We start from the raw sequence: 19,333 nt of genomic DNA, 5'->3' as shown, positions 1-19,333 counted from the left end.
TTGTATACCTAAAGAAGCTAAACAAAAAGGAAGACACTAGGTAAAATCATTAATCCTCACTCAGAAAGGCAGACATCAGAAGAGGGAGAAAACAGGGCACAGGGCAGGAGCCTGCCACAGAAGACCTCTGAAAGACTCTCCCCAGTAAGGTATCAAAGCAGATGCTGAGACTAATGGCCAACCTTTGGGCAGAGTGCAGGAAATCTTATGAAAGATGGGGAATTATAGGGGATTGGAACTCCACAAGTAGAGTAACAGAACTGAAAATCTGGGCCCAGGAGTGTTTTCTGAGACTCATACTCCAACCAAGGACCATTCATGGAGATAACCTAGACCCCTAAACAGATGTAGCCCATGGCAGCTCAGTCTCCAAGTGAGTTCCCTACTAATGGAACAGTGACTGTCTCTAAGATGAACTCACTTGCTGGCTCTTTGATCACCTCCCGCTGAGGTGAGGGAGAGGTAGCCTTGAGGGAGAGGTAGTCTTACCAGGCCACAGAGGAAGACAATGCAGCCAGTCCTTATGAGACCTGATAGACTAGGATCAGAAGGACTAAGGGGAGGAAGAGCTCCCCTATCAGTGGACTTGGGTAGGGGCATGGGAAGAGATGAGGGAGGGAGAGTGAGATTGGAAGGTTATGAGACGTGGGAATACAGCTAGGATACAAAGTGAATAAACTGTAATTAGTAAAAACAATGTATTTAAGAAATGTAAAAACAATTTTTGATAATTCTAAAAAACAAAAAAGGTTCAAGAAAACCTGTGTTAGTACTGAAATGGATGATTGCAGACCTAGGTAAGAAAGAGGCACATGAAAGGCTGTCGTGACAACCTCTACACCCATTTAAACCCCAACTGCTCAAAAAAGTAGTAGCCAAAACAGGAAGCCATTGAAGTGAACTCATTCATTTTTGTTTGTGTGCTTTGTTGTTGTTGTTGTTATTTACATACAGGCCAGAGTTTCTCCTCCATCTGTCCCTTCTATGTTCTGCAAACTTCCTTCTACCACCCCCCCCCAACAATTCCTCCTCTGCTTCTCTTCAAAAAATGGCAGAACTTTAAAAACGTGTGATAAGTATACTGAAGTTAGCTCTTCACAATTCATGGTTTCTGGTTGGGTGTGCAAGAAAGCAGCAATTCATTTATCTTTAAAAGAGAACTTAAAGGTCCTCTATGGAAGATTCTACCCACCAGTGTATCAAATGACATACTGAGACTCATAGCCAAACTTTGGGCAGATTGCCAGAATCCTTATGGAGAAGAGGAAGATAAACAGAACTGGAGTGGACATGATCTCCACAAGGAGAATATAGTGCCAAATACCTGGGCTCATGTGGGCCTGCAGAGACCAATACTCCAACTAAGAACCATCATGAAGAAGACCTAAACCCATTGGCTTCTCAGTTTCCAAGTGGGTCCCTTGTAAGGGGTACAGGGCTCTCTCTGATATGAACTCAGCGGTTGGCTCTTTGATCACCTCCCTCTGGGGGAGTGCAACCTTGCTAGGCCACAGAGGAAAATGATGCAGCCAGCCCAGAGGAGACCTGATAAGCTAGAGTCAGATAGAAGTTAAGGAGGTACTCCTATCAGGGGATTAGGGAAAGGACATAGGGGGAGAAGAGGGAGGGTGACTGGAACAGGGAGGAGATGAGGGAGGAGCTGCAGAGGGGTTACAAAGCAAATAAATTGTAATAAATAAATATAAAAATAAAGTTATTTTTTTAATAAAAAAGAGAACTTAAAGAGAAGCAGGTCACTGAGAGTTTGTCCATGCTCCAATGAATGTATAGAAAACATAGATTGAACTTTATACTACTTTCTTTTTTTATTTTAATTTTCAAGTTTGGGCAAAGTAGGTCACAATGTTTGGAGACTGGAAGGACTGGGAAATAAGTGTGATGGGGAACATGATATGAAAATGCCAGAGATTCAATAAAAATATAATGTTGAAAATAGCATTTAATTGTGCCACATTTTTTATTTTTTATTTTTTATATTTGTTTTCAATAGCTTCTCAGAGTGCAGCTCATGGCTGCTGTCCTATATTTCAAATAGAAATGTTCTATACTGGGATGCTTACAGTACATATGTGACATTAAAGTGTGTTTAACATTCTAGGTTCCACTGGTGACATTGTGCTGACCCAGTCTCCAGATTCTTTGCTTTCTTTCTCTAGGGCAGAGATACACTTTCGCTGCAGTGCCAATGAAAGTGTCAATTCATTTAACTGCAGTTCTGTGCAGTGCTATCAACAGAAACCCGGACATCCCCCTAACTTCTTCATGTATACAGCATCCAACCTAGCATCTGGGGTCCCTGCCAGGTTCAGTGGCATTGAACCTTGGACAGACTTCAGCCTAACCATCCATCCTGTGCAGACTGATGCTGCTACAACATATTACTGTCAGCATAGTAGGGAATTTTCCTCTCACATTGCTCCAGGGCTAAAGAGAAACCTCCTGGGGCTCACTGAGGCTCAGTCTCTGAACATTCTCCTTTTTGTAATTAATTAATTATTTTTATTAATTACAATTTATTCATTTTGTATCCCTGCTGTAGCCTCCTCCATCATTCCTTTCCAGTTCTACTCTCCCTTCCTCTTCTTCTCCCATGCCCCTCCCCCAGTCCATTGATAGGATTGGTCCTCTTCCCCTTTCATCTGATCCTAGCCTGTCAGGTGTCATCAGGACTGACTGCATTGTTTTCCTCTGTGGCCTGGTAAGGCTGCTTTCCCTTTGGGGTCTGAACTATCTCTTACATCTTTACTATCTTAAGGTAGAAGTCTTGTTTGCAATGAGCATTAAGCTGTGAGACAGAGATTGTATCACTATGTATGCCTTATAATTTTTCATTTCTCTTACTTAATAAATGCCTCCATGATACAATTTTAAGGCATTTTTATGTTCAATACACTGAGCAAACAATTATTTAAAATTTGCAGAAAACTATCCTCACTCCCTCCTAATAACCAAAGCTTTGAACACTGAATGTTGGTGGTGATCTTGCAGACATAAGCTAATATTACATTTCCACTTCTATTTGTGTGATATTTCACAAGTTCTTCTTTATTGGACCACCCAAGCAAGCCTCCTGCAGCCGATTCTTCTGCTTATCTCTGATCTCTTTCTGTTTCTATCCCAGATGCTCATCTACAGTCTTAGACTGACTAGCTGTCTTTTCCTCCTTTTTCAAAACTCATACCTTTCTCTATAATATCTTCCACAGTGTGATAGATTCTCTTCTTGTAATCTTTAACGTTTTCTGTCTTCTCAGATGGAAGAGTACAAAGTCTCACTGCATATCCTGACCTGTACATCGCTCTTTGTTGCCATGTCACCTCTAGACTGCAATTTACCTCCCCTTTTCCTTAACTGCTGGATTACATGATACTATCCCCAGCTCCTTTTTATTTTCTTCATGTTATACAAATACAGGTGCATGAACTTTAAAGGACCAGGCGTGATGAGCCATGATCATGAAAGGCTGCTGCCCCCTCACGGTGAAGTGATCAAAGAACCAGCCAATGAGTTCATACCAGAGACAGTCCCTGTTCCCCTTACTAGGACACCCACTCAAGCAATAATTTTATAAAGACCAATAGACCACAACATCAGAGAATATTGCCATCAAAAGATGTTTGAGCATGAATAAAAATGAATAACAATCACAGAACTAAAAGACCTTGATTATTTCATATTAGTGAATTGTGAAAAAAATATATAAGTAGATTATAAACCCAGTATTACATACAAAGTACAAGAAATGGAAAATAAATAATGTAGCATGACAAGGAATGGTGATTCATATGTGTACTCCCAGAGTTGGGGAGACAGAAGAAGGTGGACTGTGAGTTTTAGGCAAACATTAGGTACAAAGCAAGTTTTAGTGCAGACAGATCTATGCAGAGACACAACCACTCAAGATTGTTTCTTTCTCTCTTTTAGAGATGGGAGCCCATGTCCATTTTCCCTTCTCACCACTGGGACCCCATCTAGCTTAGAACTGTACTAGACCTGTGTATGCTCCCACAGTCTCTGTGAGTTCATATGTGCACTGGTCCAGCTGTGTCTGGAAGACACTGTTTCCTTGATGTCATCCATCTCCTGTGCTCTCCAAATCTGTCTAAATCCTCTTTTGCAGAGATCTCTGAGCCCTCTGTGAAGGGTATTAAAGAAGATACTCCATTTAGGATAGTATTCTCCAAGGTCTCTTACTCGTTCTACTTTGTCTACTTGTAAGTCTCTATATTAGTTCCCATTAACTGCAGGAAGAAGCTTCTCTGGTGATGGATAAGCAAGAATATGATCTATGGGTATAAAATAATGTCATAAGGAGTCATTTCATTGCTCTGTTCCTTTAGCAAAAGTATACATTCTGGTTTACTCCTACATCCATGGGCTATCTAGTCTCAGGTTTTTGGCCGCCTGAGAAGTGTCTGGATGTGTTCCATATTATGAAGTGGCCGTTTAATGTAGTTAGAATAAAATTGTTTAGACCCCAAATCAATCTATATCAGAGGGTTATAGGTAAGTTGGTGGTTACTTTTCTCCTCTGATAGAATGCAGAGTAATTTTCACTACAATGAAAAAGTGTCAGAAGAGTATAAGGCTCTAGTGAGGAACCAGTACAATTCCTCCATATTCAATGGGATTATGTGGTAAGGAAAGATGAAGGTAAGACAGAGAACAAAGGAAGATTTAACTAGTACTAAGAGCCATTTGATGGGGTCATATAGAAACCTATTTCAGCAGACAGTTCTCATCATATATACATATATGAAAAAAATCTTACTGGAATCAAAATAAGAACAGAGACAAAAACTCACCTGATATCTTTCTTTTCTAAGTAAAAGCACCATTGCCAAGAATAGGTTACATCTAAATGAGTTGTTGGCCAGAGGGTCTCCATGGGAACTCCCAGGCAACTCTGGCCATTGGTTGCCATCAGCAAATTGATGATCAGCTCCTGTTGCTGAAAAGAAATGCTTCTTGTTATTACAGAATGAGGTAGAGCCATGGCCTTTGAGTACTTGTAGACACACACACACACACAACCTACATATCTTTGATCTTTTGCCACTGTTATAATGGAACTTTTGTGTATACCCTGTATTTTCCAAAGATCTCATACCTTCACCATGGGCTTCTCCAGACTGCTTCATGCAACAGTGATTTTATGTTAATTTTTCTTCCATCAAAAAAATGAATGATTAAAAAAAGAAATAAAAAGAATGATTGTTGTACAACTTGCCTCACCCCATGGGCTTCCTCCCTTTGTCTAGCTCTCTCATCTCACCCACCTGAAGATTTGCGTATTGTTGCCTGAGTCTCCCTTGCAAGTGTGAGATAAAAGTTCAGCTGCAACCTTGCTTTAACTCCTCTGGAACACTTAGTTCAGGTTCTCAAAATGAGGCTTTGTACTCAGTTCCTAGGGTTGTTGATGCTATGGATTCCTGGAAAGGTTAGAGGCAAGAATTGAGATGAATGGGTACATGTGGGGAGCTGTGGGACACTGCTGCTGCCCAAGTGTGTTTAGTTCAAATGCAGATGTGCCTGTGGATTTAGACCTATCTCTTGAGAGAGAGCTGACATGAAGGAGCTGGGCTCTGATGAAGATGGTCACACAGTAGGAGTAAAAAAATATGAGCAGATCCTAGAACAGTGGTTCTGAGCCTTCCAAATGTGGGCATATGCACATGGGAAAAGTGCATGGAGAAACATCAGCATTTCCAAATTTTCCTGAAATGCACCTAAGCATATTTCTCCCATTTTCTGCAGTACGTTTAGGTGATGTAGGAATTTCAGCATTGTTTACTATATATTCACAATGCCTATCTACTCTGATATATGTTGAAGTTGTGTTACACAGTACAAAATCAAATATGAGACAAGGTGAAATTATTTTATAAAAATAAGCAAGCACACCAATGTCATTAACATGCTGATTTTCTTTCAATTTAAAAAGTTATAAAATTACACAATAAAAATGTTTTAAAATAATATACTTATTATTTATGCACTTTTTGTCTTCTACACCAAGCATGTAGATCTATATGTCTATTGTTGCAGTGGACATTTCACAGTGATATCACACTTATGGCATACAAGCCAGGCATGGGCTACAGCTACTCATCCACACATTTCAAGACTGGACCCTAGGGATCTTGACAGCCTCCACGGCAATGGGCCAAGAAACATGCATATATCACTCTCAAAATCAGCAGACTGTAGGCTGAGGTTGTCATTTATTATGGTGAGAAATAATCTCCTCACACAGTGCTTTAACCTAAAATGAAAATCTCACTACTTAAACAGTCCTACTGCCATCATGTCTTTGAAACATCATAGAAAATTTTCTGATCTTGTCTGAAATAAAAATAGACTATCAAGTTTCAGATGAGTTGTATGCCCAATGGAAAACACAGTTTCATCCAGACAAATCCTCAATGGTGCCTTCAGCTATACTATCCTCAGCTATACCATCCTCAGCCTGACAATATTGAGCAGAAGAATATACATTCTCCAATCTCTTCTAAATGAATAGATGTGAATAAATGCATGGAAAGTTCCTGGATATCAAATTCATGTGTTGTTCTGAAGATCAGTAGTGCTTTTGGATGATCTTTTGTGGCTTGATGATAATTCTCATTTTTTGACAAAGAGATAGAAATCAAAACAAAACCATAAAAATCACTTCATTTGAATAACTAATAAAAGAAAATCATAAAAGCTTAAGAAACATGAAACTACCATATAATTCATCTACTACTGCACTAGGTATGTTCTTGAACAAATATAAAGCAACAGGAAATAGATGTTTCTATTTCCTTACATATTACTGCACTATTAGAATAGTATGAACTAAATCAATGAAATGTCTATCAACAAATAAATAGATAATAAAAGAAGGAGCATATGTGCAATGATATTTACTCAGCTATCTTAAAAACAAGAATCACAGAATGTGTTACCGTGGCTCAATAGATAGATAGATATAGATATGTATATAGATAGATAGATAGATAGATAGATAGATAGATGGATATATATTTGTTTCAGTAAGAGTTCATTGTACATTTTATATTTTCTTTTCTTTTTCACTTATTCATTAATTTATTTTTATTAATTACAGTTTATTCACTTTGTATCCCAGCTAGAGTCCCCTCCCTCCACCCCTCTCAATCCCATCTTCCCTCCCTCTTCTTCTCCTATGCCCTTCCCCCAGTCCACTGATAGCAGAGGTTCTCCTCCCTTTCCTCTGACCGTAGCCTATCAGGTCTCATCAGGACTGGCTGCATTGTCTTTCTCTATCCTAGTAAGGCTGCTGCCCCTATAAGAGGGAGATGATCAAAGAATCAGCCACTGAGCTCATGTTAGAGACAGACTATGTTTCCATTACTAGGGTACCCACTTGGAGACTGAGCTGCCATGGGCTACATCTGTGCAAGGGTTCTAGATTATTTCAATACATAGTCCTTGTTTACGGTATCACTCTCAAAAAAGACCCTTTTGCCCAGATTTTTTTGGTTCTGTTGCTTTTTTGTGGAGCTCCTATTCCCTCCATATCTTTCTATCTCTCCCTTCTATTAAAAGATTCCCTGCACTCTGCCCAAAGTTTGATTATGAGTCTCACCATCTGCATTGATACACTGCTGGGTAGAGTCTTTCAGAGGTCTTTTGTGATAGGCTCCTGCCCTGTTCCCTGTTTTCTCCCTCTTCTGATATCTGTCCTGTTTACCTTTCTGAATGAGGATTGATCATCTTACCCAGGGTCCTCCTTCTTGCTTAGATTCTTTAGATGTACAGATTTTGTATGTTAATAATATATTATATTTCTAATATACACTTATACATGAGTATATACTGTGCATGTCTATCTTCTTTAGTATAACTCACAGTTGTTGAATATTAATATTTATTATTGATTTATCTTTTAGTTAAGCATCAGTTATTTCTAAACCTGCCATATATCCAAATCACCACAGAAAGATAAGGATTTATTTAATTAACCTAGAGCACAGTGCTGGGCAATAGTTACTCCATACTAAACCTCCAAGCCCGCATAGTTTCCTACCATTCAGAATTCACCCATTATACTTGCTTTTAGTCCTAACTTAGGTCTGGTTCATCTCTCTTTGTGGTTCCAAGTCCTGTCCTGCTGACCTCTCCTTTTCCACCCCTCCCTCTGGCTTCCTTCTTCTCCCCTCTGGACAAAGATGCCCCACACTATTCTCTCCATTGCACAGCATTGGTTAGTTGTTTAATTAAAAATACAGAGAACAGATGGTGGCATGTTTACACAAACTTACTAGAGGTGACGCTTAGAATAAACATCACAATGCAGTGTAAGGATTGAAACCAGATAGTGGGGTAGAGAAATCAGCACTTGAGTGAACCAGGTTAAATTGTGTATGTTCCAAAAGAATATTATACGAACTTTTCCATTTCAAGTCCAATAAATTGCTTCTTTTCTTTCAATAAAATAATAATTATAAAAGTGATGAAAACTATAAGGTAAGATTTACATGTGCAATGTCTTGTTCACATGCATTTGGAAATTTAGGAGAAAGCATTTGATTATCCTAACTATCTTAACTATTATATATCCTATCTTAACTAGTTTAGAGTTCTATACCTAAATTAACTTTTATTCTTATTGATATCACCTATTTGAAAACATTTTCTTAAATTCTAAACAACTTAAGCTTAATTGTGAAACTGTAACTATTTGGTCTTCGGTTCCATCAGATAATTGAAAAATAATAAAAATGAGATACTGGAGTAAACAGGAAGTGCATATTAGCAGCTTCCAAAAAAATTAAAAAATTGACAAAGACAGCTTGCTGCCTGAACAGTTACCCAAAACTCTCTTCATCTCCAGCCTTCTAGCTCAGAATATTTGACAGACATATATGTGAAACAGAAACTATTTCAGACTTGCTTACCTGTCTTGGCAGAGTTCAGCAGGCAGCTGGTCCTGCATTTAAGCTTGTCCATTTTTTTTTTTTGGTAGAATTCTGTTTCCCATGAAACAGAGGCATTTTCTTTTATCGTGGATGGCTCGTTTCCTACATTTTAAGCCATCTCCATATGGAGGTCCTTCACTGTTCGTCATCTTCTTTTAGGTAAGCTTGGTGCTGCGAGGAAATGACCTGTCTCATTGTCAAAGAATCTATCAAATAATAAAAATATTTCCTAATGCCATATCCTGTAGGTCTCTGAAGTTTTTGAAGACTTACCTATTTTTATGAAATTGAACTGTCTACAAAATCGTATCTATCTGTTAAACCTACGATGTATGCCCCTGTGAAAAATTAAACTAGTGTCTGACATGACTATGAGTTGATTAACTAGCAATTAACTTGCATTACCTAATTCCCTAAGCAGTCAGTAATAACAGTTTGAAAGTATTGGATGTAACTTTGAATTTTTATCAATATACTAAAATTTACCAATGCATCAAAAATAAACATATTTTAGCCACTAATAAGATGATGTACCTTGGTGTGACTCTAACCAAGCAAGTGAAAGACTTGTTTGAAGAAAAACTTCAAGTCTCTGAAGAAAGAAATTGAAGATATCAGAAGATGGAAGGATCTCTTGTGCTCAGCATTGGTAGGATTAACATAGTGAAAATGGCCATCCTGCCAAAAGCAATCTACAGATTCAATGCAATACCCACCAAAATACCAACACAATTCCTTAAAGACCTTGAAAGAACAATTCTCAACTTCATAGGGAAAAAATAAAAATATAAAAAACAGGATTGCCAAAATGATACTGTTCAATAACAGATCATCTGGTGGTATCTCCATCTCTCATCTCAAGCTGTACTACAAAGCAATAGTAATAAAAACTGCATGGTACTGTCATAGAAACAGAATGTTGGATGAATGGAATTAAATATAAGACCAGGAAATAAACCCACATACCTACAGATACTTGATTTTTGACAAAGAAGCCAAAACCAGACAATGGAAAAAGACAGTATCTTCAACAAAAGGTGCTACTCTAACTGGGTGTCTACATGTAGAAAAATGCAAATAGATCCATATTTATCACCCTTCACAAAACTAAAGTCCAAGTGGATCAAAGACCTCATCATAAAACCAGACACACTATATAATTAGAAGACAAAGTGGGGAAGAGCCTAGAACTAATTGGCACAGGAGACAACTTCCTGAACAGAACACCAATAGCACAGGCTCAAAGATTAACAATCAAAAAATGGGACCTCATGAAACTGAAAAACTTCTGTAAAGCAAAGGGCACTGTCATCAGAACAAAACGACAGCCTACAGACTGAGAAGGGAGCTTCACCAACCCTATATCTGACAGAGGGCTAATATTAAGAGCATACAGAGAACTGAAAAAGTTGAAAAGCAACAATTCAAATAATCCAAGTAAAAACTGGAGTACAGACGTAAAGAGAATTCTCTGTAGAGGAACAGAGAATTATAAACACATAAGGAAATTCGAAAAGTCCTTAGTCATCAGAGAAATGCAAAACAACCCTGAGATTTCACCTTAAACCCATCAAAACAGCTAAGATCAAAACCTCAAGTGATGATGCATGCTGAAGAGGATGTAGAGAAAGGGGAACCCTCCTCCATTGCAGGTAGGAATGTAAACTTGTACAACCACTTTGCAAATCAATCTGGTGCTTTCTCAGATAATTAGGGAAAGCTTCCTCAAGATCCAGCTATATCACTCTGAGGCATATATGCAAATATGCTCAAGTATACAATAATTTCATTTGCTCACCTTTGTTTGTAGTCACATTATTTGTAATAGCTAGAATCTGGACAACAACCCAGATATTCCTCAACTGAGGAATGGATACAGATACTGTGGTACATTTACACAATGGAATAACTACTCAACAATCAAAATTGAGGAAATCATGAAATTTGCAGGCAAATGGTGGGACCTAGGAAAGATTATTCTGAGTGAGGTATCCCAGAAAGAGAAAGACATACATGGTATATACTCACTGATAAAGACTCATAAGATAGGATAAACATACTGAAATCTATACACCTAAAGAAGATGATGATTAATCCTCACTTGAAAAGAAAAATGGGATGGACATTAAATATAGGAGAAAACAAGTAACAGGAGAGGAGCCTACTATAAAAGGCCTCTGAAAGACTCTACCTAGCAGTGTATCAAACCAGATACTGAGTCTCATAACCAAACCTTCGGCAGAGTGCAGAGAATCATATGAAAGAAGGGGGGAAATTAGAGTGACCTACAGGAGCTCCACAAGGACCAAATATATTGGGCAAAGGTGTCTTTTATGAGACAGTTTCTCCAACCAAGTACTATGTATGGATATAACTAGAACCCCTGCTAAGATATAGTTCATTGTAGCTGAGTATCCATGTGGGTAACTTAGTAAGGGGAACAGAGACGATTTCTCACATGAACTCAATGGCTGGCTTTTTGACCTATCCCCTCCCACTTCCTGAAGGAGGAGCAGCCCTGCTAGGCCACAGAGGAGGACTTTGCATCCAGTCCTGAAGATACTGAAGATACCCTGATAAACCAGGGTCAGATGAAAGGGGAAGAGGTACTCCCCAATCAGTGGATTTGGGAAGGGACGGGGAGGAGATAAGGAAAGGAGGGTAGGATTGGGAGGGAATGAGGGAGTAGGATACAGCTGGGATACAAAGTTAATAAACTATAACTAATATTAAAAAAATTAAAAATAAATGAAAATGAATAAAAAGGGACAGTAGTTGATCTGGGAGTTTTGAGATTTTAAATTTGGGTTGTACCTCTGTGAGCTTATTACCCCCACCAAATTATTTTAAAGTAAGATTTAAAGCTGTGGATACTTAGATTAGTTGGGCACCATTTGTTGTGGGTTATTAGTATTTATTATTGATTTATCTTTTACTAAACCAGCTGTATAACCAAATCACCATACAAAGACTAAGGTGTATTTAATTAACCCAGAACAAACACAGTGCTGAGCAATGATTACTTCATCTTAAACCTCTCAGCCCATATAGTTTCCTACCATTCAGATTTTACCCATTATACTTCTTTTTAGTCATATCTTAGGTCCAGTTCATCTCTCCACATGGTTCCAAGGCCTGTCCTGCTGACCTCTGTCTTACTCTCGTCCTTCCTTCTCCTCCCCTCCAGCCTAGAATGTTCCACCCTATTCTCTTCATTGTATAGCAATGACTGGTTTTTTAATTGACAAGTACAGTGAACAAATGATGGCATGTTTACATAAACTTCAGACAGATGCTGCTTAAAATAAGCATCACAATACAATATCCAGATTGAAACCAGACAATGGGTAGAAAAATCAGCATTTAAATGAACAAGTGTATATTGTATACATTCCATAAGAACATTACACTAATACCCAACCTTAAGAACAGATGTCCTTAAACATACAGAAGGCTTATAGAACACCAATTAGATAGAGCAGAAATTAATTTCCTCCCAACACATACTAATCAAAACATTAAATCTACAGAACAGAGAAAATTATTAAAACTGACAAGGGAAAAATGCCAATTAACATAAAAAGGCAGAACTATCAGAGTCACACCTGACTTCTCAACAGAGACTATGAAAGACAGAAGGGCCTGGGCAGATATCATGCATGTACTAAGAGACCACAGATAAAAACCCAGATGGTTTCAGTGCATAATTCTACCAGACCTTCAAAGAAGAGCTAACACCAATACTATTCAAACTATTCCACAAAATAGAAACAGAAGGAACATTACCAAATTCATTTTAGGAGGCCACAGTCACCTTGATACACAAAGACCCAACAAAGAAAGACAATTTCAGACCTTTTTCCCTTATGAATATTGACACAAAATTGCTCAAAAAAGGACTCACAAAGTGAAACCAAGAACACATCAAAGATATCATCCTCTATAAATAAATAGGCTTCATCTTGGGTATACAGGTTCAATATACAGATATCCATCAGTGTAATCCAGCATATAAACAAACTGAAATAAAAAAAAAAAACACACACATGATCATCTCCTTAGGTGCTGAAAAAGCATTCAACAAAATTCATCACCCCTTCATGTTTAAAGTCTTGGAGAGATCAGGAACACAGGACACATATCTAAATTAAGGCATTATATAGCAAGCCTATAGCCAATATCAACTAAATGAAGAAAAACTTAAATTAATAGCACTGAAATCAGAAAGAAGGCAAGGCTGCCCACTGTCTTCATATTTCTTCAACATAGTACTTGAAGTCCCTGCTAGACCAATAAAAAAAATTAAAGGAGATCAAAGTGATTCAAATTGGAAAAGAAGTCAAAGTATCACTATTTGCAGATGATATGATAATATACATGAGGGACCACAAATATTCTGCCAGAGAACTCTGACAGCTGATAAACACCTTCAGCAAAGTGGCTTGATACAAAATTAACTCATAAAAATCAGTACCCCTCCTGTCTATGAAAGAGAAATAGGCTGAGAAAGAAATTAGGGAAACAACACTTGTCACAATAGCCACAGAAAAACATAAAGTATCTTAGGGTAACTCTAAACAAGCAACTGAGCGACATGAATGAAAACAATTTCAAGTCTCAGAAGAAAGAAATTGAAGAAGGTATCAGAAGATGAAAAGATCTCCCATGCTCATGGATGGGCAGGATTTAAATAGTAAAAATGGTCATCTTACCAAAACCAATAAATTTCCCATCAAATTATCAACACAATTCTTTCCATACCTTGAAAAAAAAATTCTGAAATTTCATATGAAAAAACACCAACAAGAATAACTAAAACAATCCTCTACAATAAAAGATCTTCTGGATATTTCTCCATCCCTGATCTCAAACTGTACTATAAAACAACAGTAATAAAAACTAAATCATATTGGCATAGAAATTAACTGGTGGATCCATGGAATCAAATCAAAGACCCAGAAATAAACCCAAACACCTGTGAACAACTGATTTTTGACAAAAATACGAAAACCATACAATGAAAAAAGGATAGCTACTTCAAAAAATGGTGCTTGTCTAACCAGATGTCCACATATAGGAAAATGCAATTAGAAGAATTTCTATCACCCTACACACAATTACAAAGCCCTAGTGGATCAAAGACCTCCAAATACAACCAGACACACTAAATCTGTTGAAAGAAAAAGCGGGGAAGAGCCTCAAACACACTGGCACTGTAACTGATATCATGAACAAAACATTAACATCTCAGGCTCTAAGATCAATAATTCATAAATGGTATCTCCTGGAAATGGAAAATTTCTGAAAAATAAATAAAGGAAACTCTCAAAGGAACAAAATGACAGCCTACGGATTGTGAAATAAAACTTTAACAACCTTACGTCTGGCAAAGGGCTAATATTGAGAATAAATAAAGAACTCAAGAAATTAGACACCAACAAACAAAATAATCCAAGTAAAAAGTTGGGGAGAGAAATAATAAGAGAATTCTTGACAGAGGAATATAGAATGGTGGAGAAACACTTAAAGAAATGTTGAACATCCTTACTCATCAAGGAAATGCAAAGTAAAACATCTCTGAGATTCCATCTGACACCTATCAGAATGGCTAAGATCAAAAACTCAACTGACAACATGTGCTGGAGAAGAAGTAGAGAAAGGGGAACTCTGCCCCCTTGCTAGTGGGAAGGTAAACTTGTACAACCACTTTGGAAATCAATCTGGCACTTTCTCAGAAAACCACAGAGTGCTATCTCAAGATCCATCTATATTACTCCTGGGCATAAAATCAAAAGATGCCCCATTACACAACAAGGACATTTGTTCAACTATGTTCAGAGCAGCTTCACTTGTAATAACCAGAATCTGGAAACAAACTAGATATTTCTAAACGGAGGACTGGATACAGAAATACTGGCATATTTATGCAATAGAATACTACTGAGCCATTAAAAACAAGGAAATCATAAAATTTCCAGGCAAATTGATAGAAATAGAAAAGATCAGTTTGAATGAGGTAACCCAGAAATAGAAATACATGCATGGTAAACACTCACTTAAAAGTGGATACTAGCTGTATAATATAGCCTTACTAAAAATCTACAGACCTAAAGAAGCTAAACATCAAGAATGACCCAAGGAGGATGCTCAAATCTCACCCAGAATGACAAACAGGATACACACCAGAAGCAGTGGAAGAGAGGGAACAGGATGGGAGCCTACTATAAAGGGTCCTCTGAAAGGCTCCACCCAATAAGAGAGTGAAGCAGATGTTGAGAAACACAGCCAAACTTTGGGCAGAGAGCAGGGAGTCTTATGGAAGAAAGGGGAGAGAAGGGCATGGAGGAGACAGGAGTTCCACAAGGAGACCAACAAAGCTAAAAAACTTGAGTTCTGGGGACCAACAAAGGACTCTGCATAGAGATGAGCTAGATGCCCTACTCAGATGTAGATTTGAGTTAATTCTCCATGTGGGTTCCTCACTAAGGGTAGCAAGTGTTGCATTTGTGATGAAGTAGATTACCTGATCTTTATCACTAACCCTGGTGATGCAGTCTTGTCATGACACAAAGGAAGGGGATCAAGGCAGTCCTGATGAGACTTGATAAGTGTGAGCAGATGAGACTTGATAAGTGTGAGCAGATAGCAGAGGAGGAGAACTGCCTCTTTCAGTAGACTAGGGGAAGGATTTAAGGAAGAAGAGAGAAGTAGGGTGAGAATGGGAGGAGCTTAGGAAGGGAGCTTCAGTATGGATATATTAAATGAATAAATTGTAAAAAAATAAATAAAAATGAAAAAAAGAAAAAACACAAAAAAGAAGGAAAAATACAGGATACATACAACAATTCACAGACCTAAAGAAGCTAAATAATGAGGACCCTCTGGAAGATGCTTAATTCTTATCCAGAAGGACAAATATAATAGATACTGGAAGTGGTTGAAAAGAGGAAAGAGGATGAAAACTTACTATAAATGTCCTCTGAAAGATTCCACCCAGTATGGATTCAAAGCATATTTTAAGACTCACAGTCAAACTTTGGTCAGAACTCACCAAGTCATAGCAAAGGGGGAATTGAAGGAAGCAAAATGGACAAGAACACAATAACAAGAGAAACAGAACAAATCCTGGCACAGAGGGCACAGCAGAGACTGATGAACAACCAAGGACCATACATGAAGAGGACATAGACGTCCTCACCTGAAGCAGCCTACAGGTAGCACAGATTCCATGTAAGCTACCTAGTAAGGGGATCAGAGCTGTCTCTGACATCGACTCTGTTCTTTGATTATTTTCCTCTGATAGGGTGCATTGCTAGGCCAAAGAGAAAGAAGATGCAGGCAGTCCTAATGAGACTTGATATGCTGGAGTCAGGATAGTAGGGAAGGAGGGCTCCCCCTTTCTGAAACATATGGGATAGGAATAAGGGATAAGAGATAGGTAGATTAGACCAGATGGATTTGAGGGAGGGTGCTACAATTGGGATGAAAAGTGAATAAATCATAAAAGGTAAATTTAAAATTTAAAAACACCAGATTACTAGACAGGCAAGAAAGAATTTTGGGTCTTGAAGACAAGGCAGATGAAGTAGCTATCTCAATGATTCCACTGTGTCTACAACAATATTCAGACACAAAATATGGAAGAAACCTTTAACAAAAGACCAACCTTATTAATAGTATGGATAGAGGAAACAATCAGGTCAAGAGCACAGAAGATACATTCAACAATATCTTAGAAGAATGTTTCTCTAATCTAAACAATAAGGTAGCTGTCAAGCATTGCACGAGACCCACACAAAATACCAAGTAGACTGAAACAGAAAAGAAGTTTTCCACAACATATAGCAATCAAAACACTCAACATGTAGTGGGGGGAAGGGTGATTAAAGGATTCATGGGGACAAGACAAACTCACATATAGAGAAGGACCATTAAAATACCACCTGATTTCTCAGTGAAGACTGCAAAATAAAAGTCCTGTAAGGATATCCTACAAACTCTGAAGGACCACAGGTTCAGCCAACACTACTATATTCCAAAAACCTATCAACAACAATAGACTGAGGAAGAAAAAAGCATTTCACAGTAACATGAACCTTCAGATGTAAGGGACAGGAACGGTGAGATGTCAAGTGGAAGAAGAACAGAAGGAGGAATTAAGAAGACAACAGGAATGCTTGCATAAGTTGATGATTATGTCAAGCAAGTTTATTATAAAGTGTAGCATATTCTATACTATTTGAAGGGAGGTGATGGATCAAGGTGAATAGAGAGCTAAATCAGATACTGTTGGCAAAGAAAACACAGGATGCCTCAGTCACAGCTGCCCTAGGACTGATATCCATGGCCCTTCAGGGGAGAAAGCCCAATTCTCAAGGACTGAATCCTTAACTCCTTCAATGCTCAGGCTCCATGTTCACAGTGGACCTTGCCAAGACTACCTTGGACAACAACAGGGAACTAATATTCTCTTTGTTTTTTCTTGAGGGCTTCTGAGAGGCAGAAGAGGTCTTTCTGTCTCTTAACATGCTCCCTGTTAAGTTTTTAAATTTTTTTCAACCATGTTCGTAGCAGGTTTATTTATTTATTTGTTGATAGGGGAGGTCCTCCTCCCCTTCCCTGTGACCTTAGGTTTTCAGGTCTAATCAGGACTGGCTGCATTGTCCTCCTTTGTGGCCTATCAAGGCTTCTCCACCCTTGGGGTGAGGTGATGAAAGAACCAGCCACTGAGTTAATATCAGAGACAGTCCCTGTTCCCATTACTAGGATACCCACTTGGATACTGAGCTACCATGGTCTACATCTGAGTAGGGGTTCTAGGTTATATCAATAAATGGTCCTTGGCTGGAGTATCAGTCTCAGAAAAGACTCTTGTGTGCATATTCTTTTGTTCTGTTGTTCTCCTTGTGGAGATCCTGTTCTTTCCAGGTCTTACTATCTCCCCCATCTTTCATAAGATATATTTGAATAGCCATGAGAATCCAAAATCCCATAAACCAGCAAACATATCCTAATATTTTCAAAGTTTAATTAGCATAAATATTCTTAGCATAATATTCAATGAATGTTGATTGTTGTTAAAGGGATTTAACCCTTGCAGCTGGTATTATAAATCTTTGGCCAACTCTGAAAGAATTGAATGCAAGATGAGTACTGCCCAGTTCAATACTAAATTGCTGTGGATTCTTAAATCTAGACTAATAAACTCATGGTGCTGCATATTTGTAAATGATTTTAAATTTTATCCTATTTCTGTATAGATTCATTGTAGCCTAAAGGTTAACATGGAGATACCTAAAGCCAGCATGACACTGTAAAGTTCACTAATGTGTCTTGCTTGTACTGTATCCTCTAGGTGCAACACCCCAACTTCTAAATCTCTTAACTTAGCTTCTCACTCTTTATATAAATATACCTATGTTTGCCAAAACTATAAAAGAATGAAGGCTATCTCTGGATTAATTTACTGCTGAATGCAGGATCAATTAGTCATGCATAGAAAATCTCAGGCAGAAGGGGGAAGTGTGCAGCCCAAGGGCTGTGTGTGCTGCAGGCAGCTGGTGAAACTCTCAATGAAGTTTTTGTTAGAGGCTGAAGCACTGTGGGAGGAGAGCTGCTATGCTGCTGACAATAATAAACTGCCAGGTCATCATCCTGCACACTGCTGATGGTGAAAGTAAAATCCGTCCCAGATCTACTGCCTGTGAACCGATCAAGGACCCCAGTGTGCCGAGTGGATGTATCGTAGATTAGCAGTTTAGGAGGCTGCCCTGATTTCTTTTGAAACCAAGCTACATACTTATCTACATTCTGAATAGACTTGCAACTTAAGGTGATCCTGTCTCCTACAGACGTGGACATGAATTCAGGAGACTGAGTCATCACAATGTTCCCTTCAGCACCTGCAATCAGAAATAAACAATGAGTATTCACATATACACAAAATAAATTCCTGATACAAATGTTAGGTTATACAATGCCTTTTATAATGGCATTGCCTGAATACAATTGGATTCCAATAGTAAATAGCTGTTTCTCTACAAATGAATTATATTGATGATATACTAATATTCTTTAATGTCTCACCAGACACCCAGAGCAGCAGGAATAGGAAAACCTGGGCCTCTGACTCCATCTTCATGCCCCTGTCTGTCTGATGCTTCAGTTTCACTACAAAGGTCTGGTTTATAAAATGTGGACAGCTGGGCTGGCTTGTAGGAAACTATGCAAAGTAGATATCAAATAGGAGGGTGAATAGCCTGGGTATTGCATTGTGAGAGTATCCAGGTTAAATCTAAACCAAAAATATCATCACAGGGATAAGGCAATCATTGGGAGAAAAGTCAACATAAAACTTCAAGGACCAA

The 19,333-nt window shown here is 38.3% G+C and overlaps 1 gene segment (V, D, J or C); it reads right to left on the bottom strand.

The window, feature by feature from the left end:
- Nucleotides 1-18,455: 18,455 nt before the first annotated feature.
- Nucleotides 18,456-19,114, bottom strand: LOC132654355 (immunoglobulin kappa variable 4-1-like). The segment is given in 2 exon segments: nucleotides 18,456-18,868; nucleotides 19,053-19,114. Coding segments are annotated over 2 exon segments (468 nt in total).
- Between the last annotated feature and the right edge of the window lie 219 nt (nucleotides 19,115-19,333).

This window comes from Meriones unguiculatus, chromosome 5 (assembly GCF_030254825.1).
Source record: "Meriones unguiculatus strain TT.TT164.6M chromosome 5, Bangor_MerUng_6.1, whole genome shotgun sequence".
In the NCBI taxonomy this organism is placed as follows: Eukaryota; Metazoa; Chordata; class Mammalia; order Rodentia; family Muridae; genus Meriones; species Meriones unguiculatus.
The sequence above is the reverse complement of the archived record's forward strand: the minus strand, read 5'-3'. Positions and strand labels throughout refer to the sequence as shown.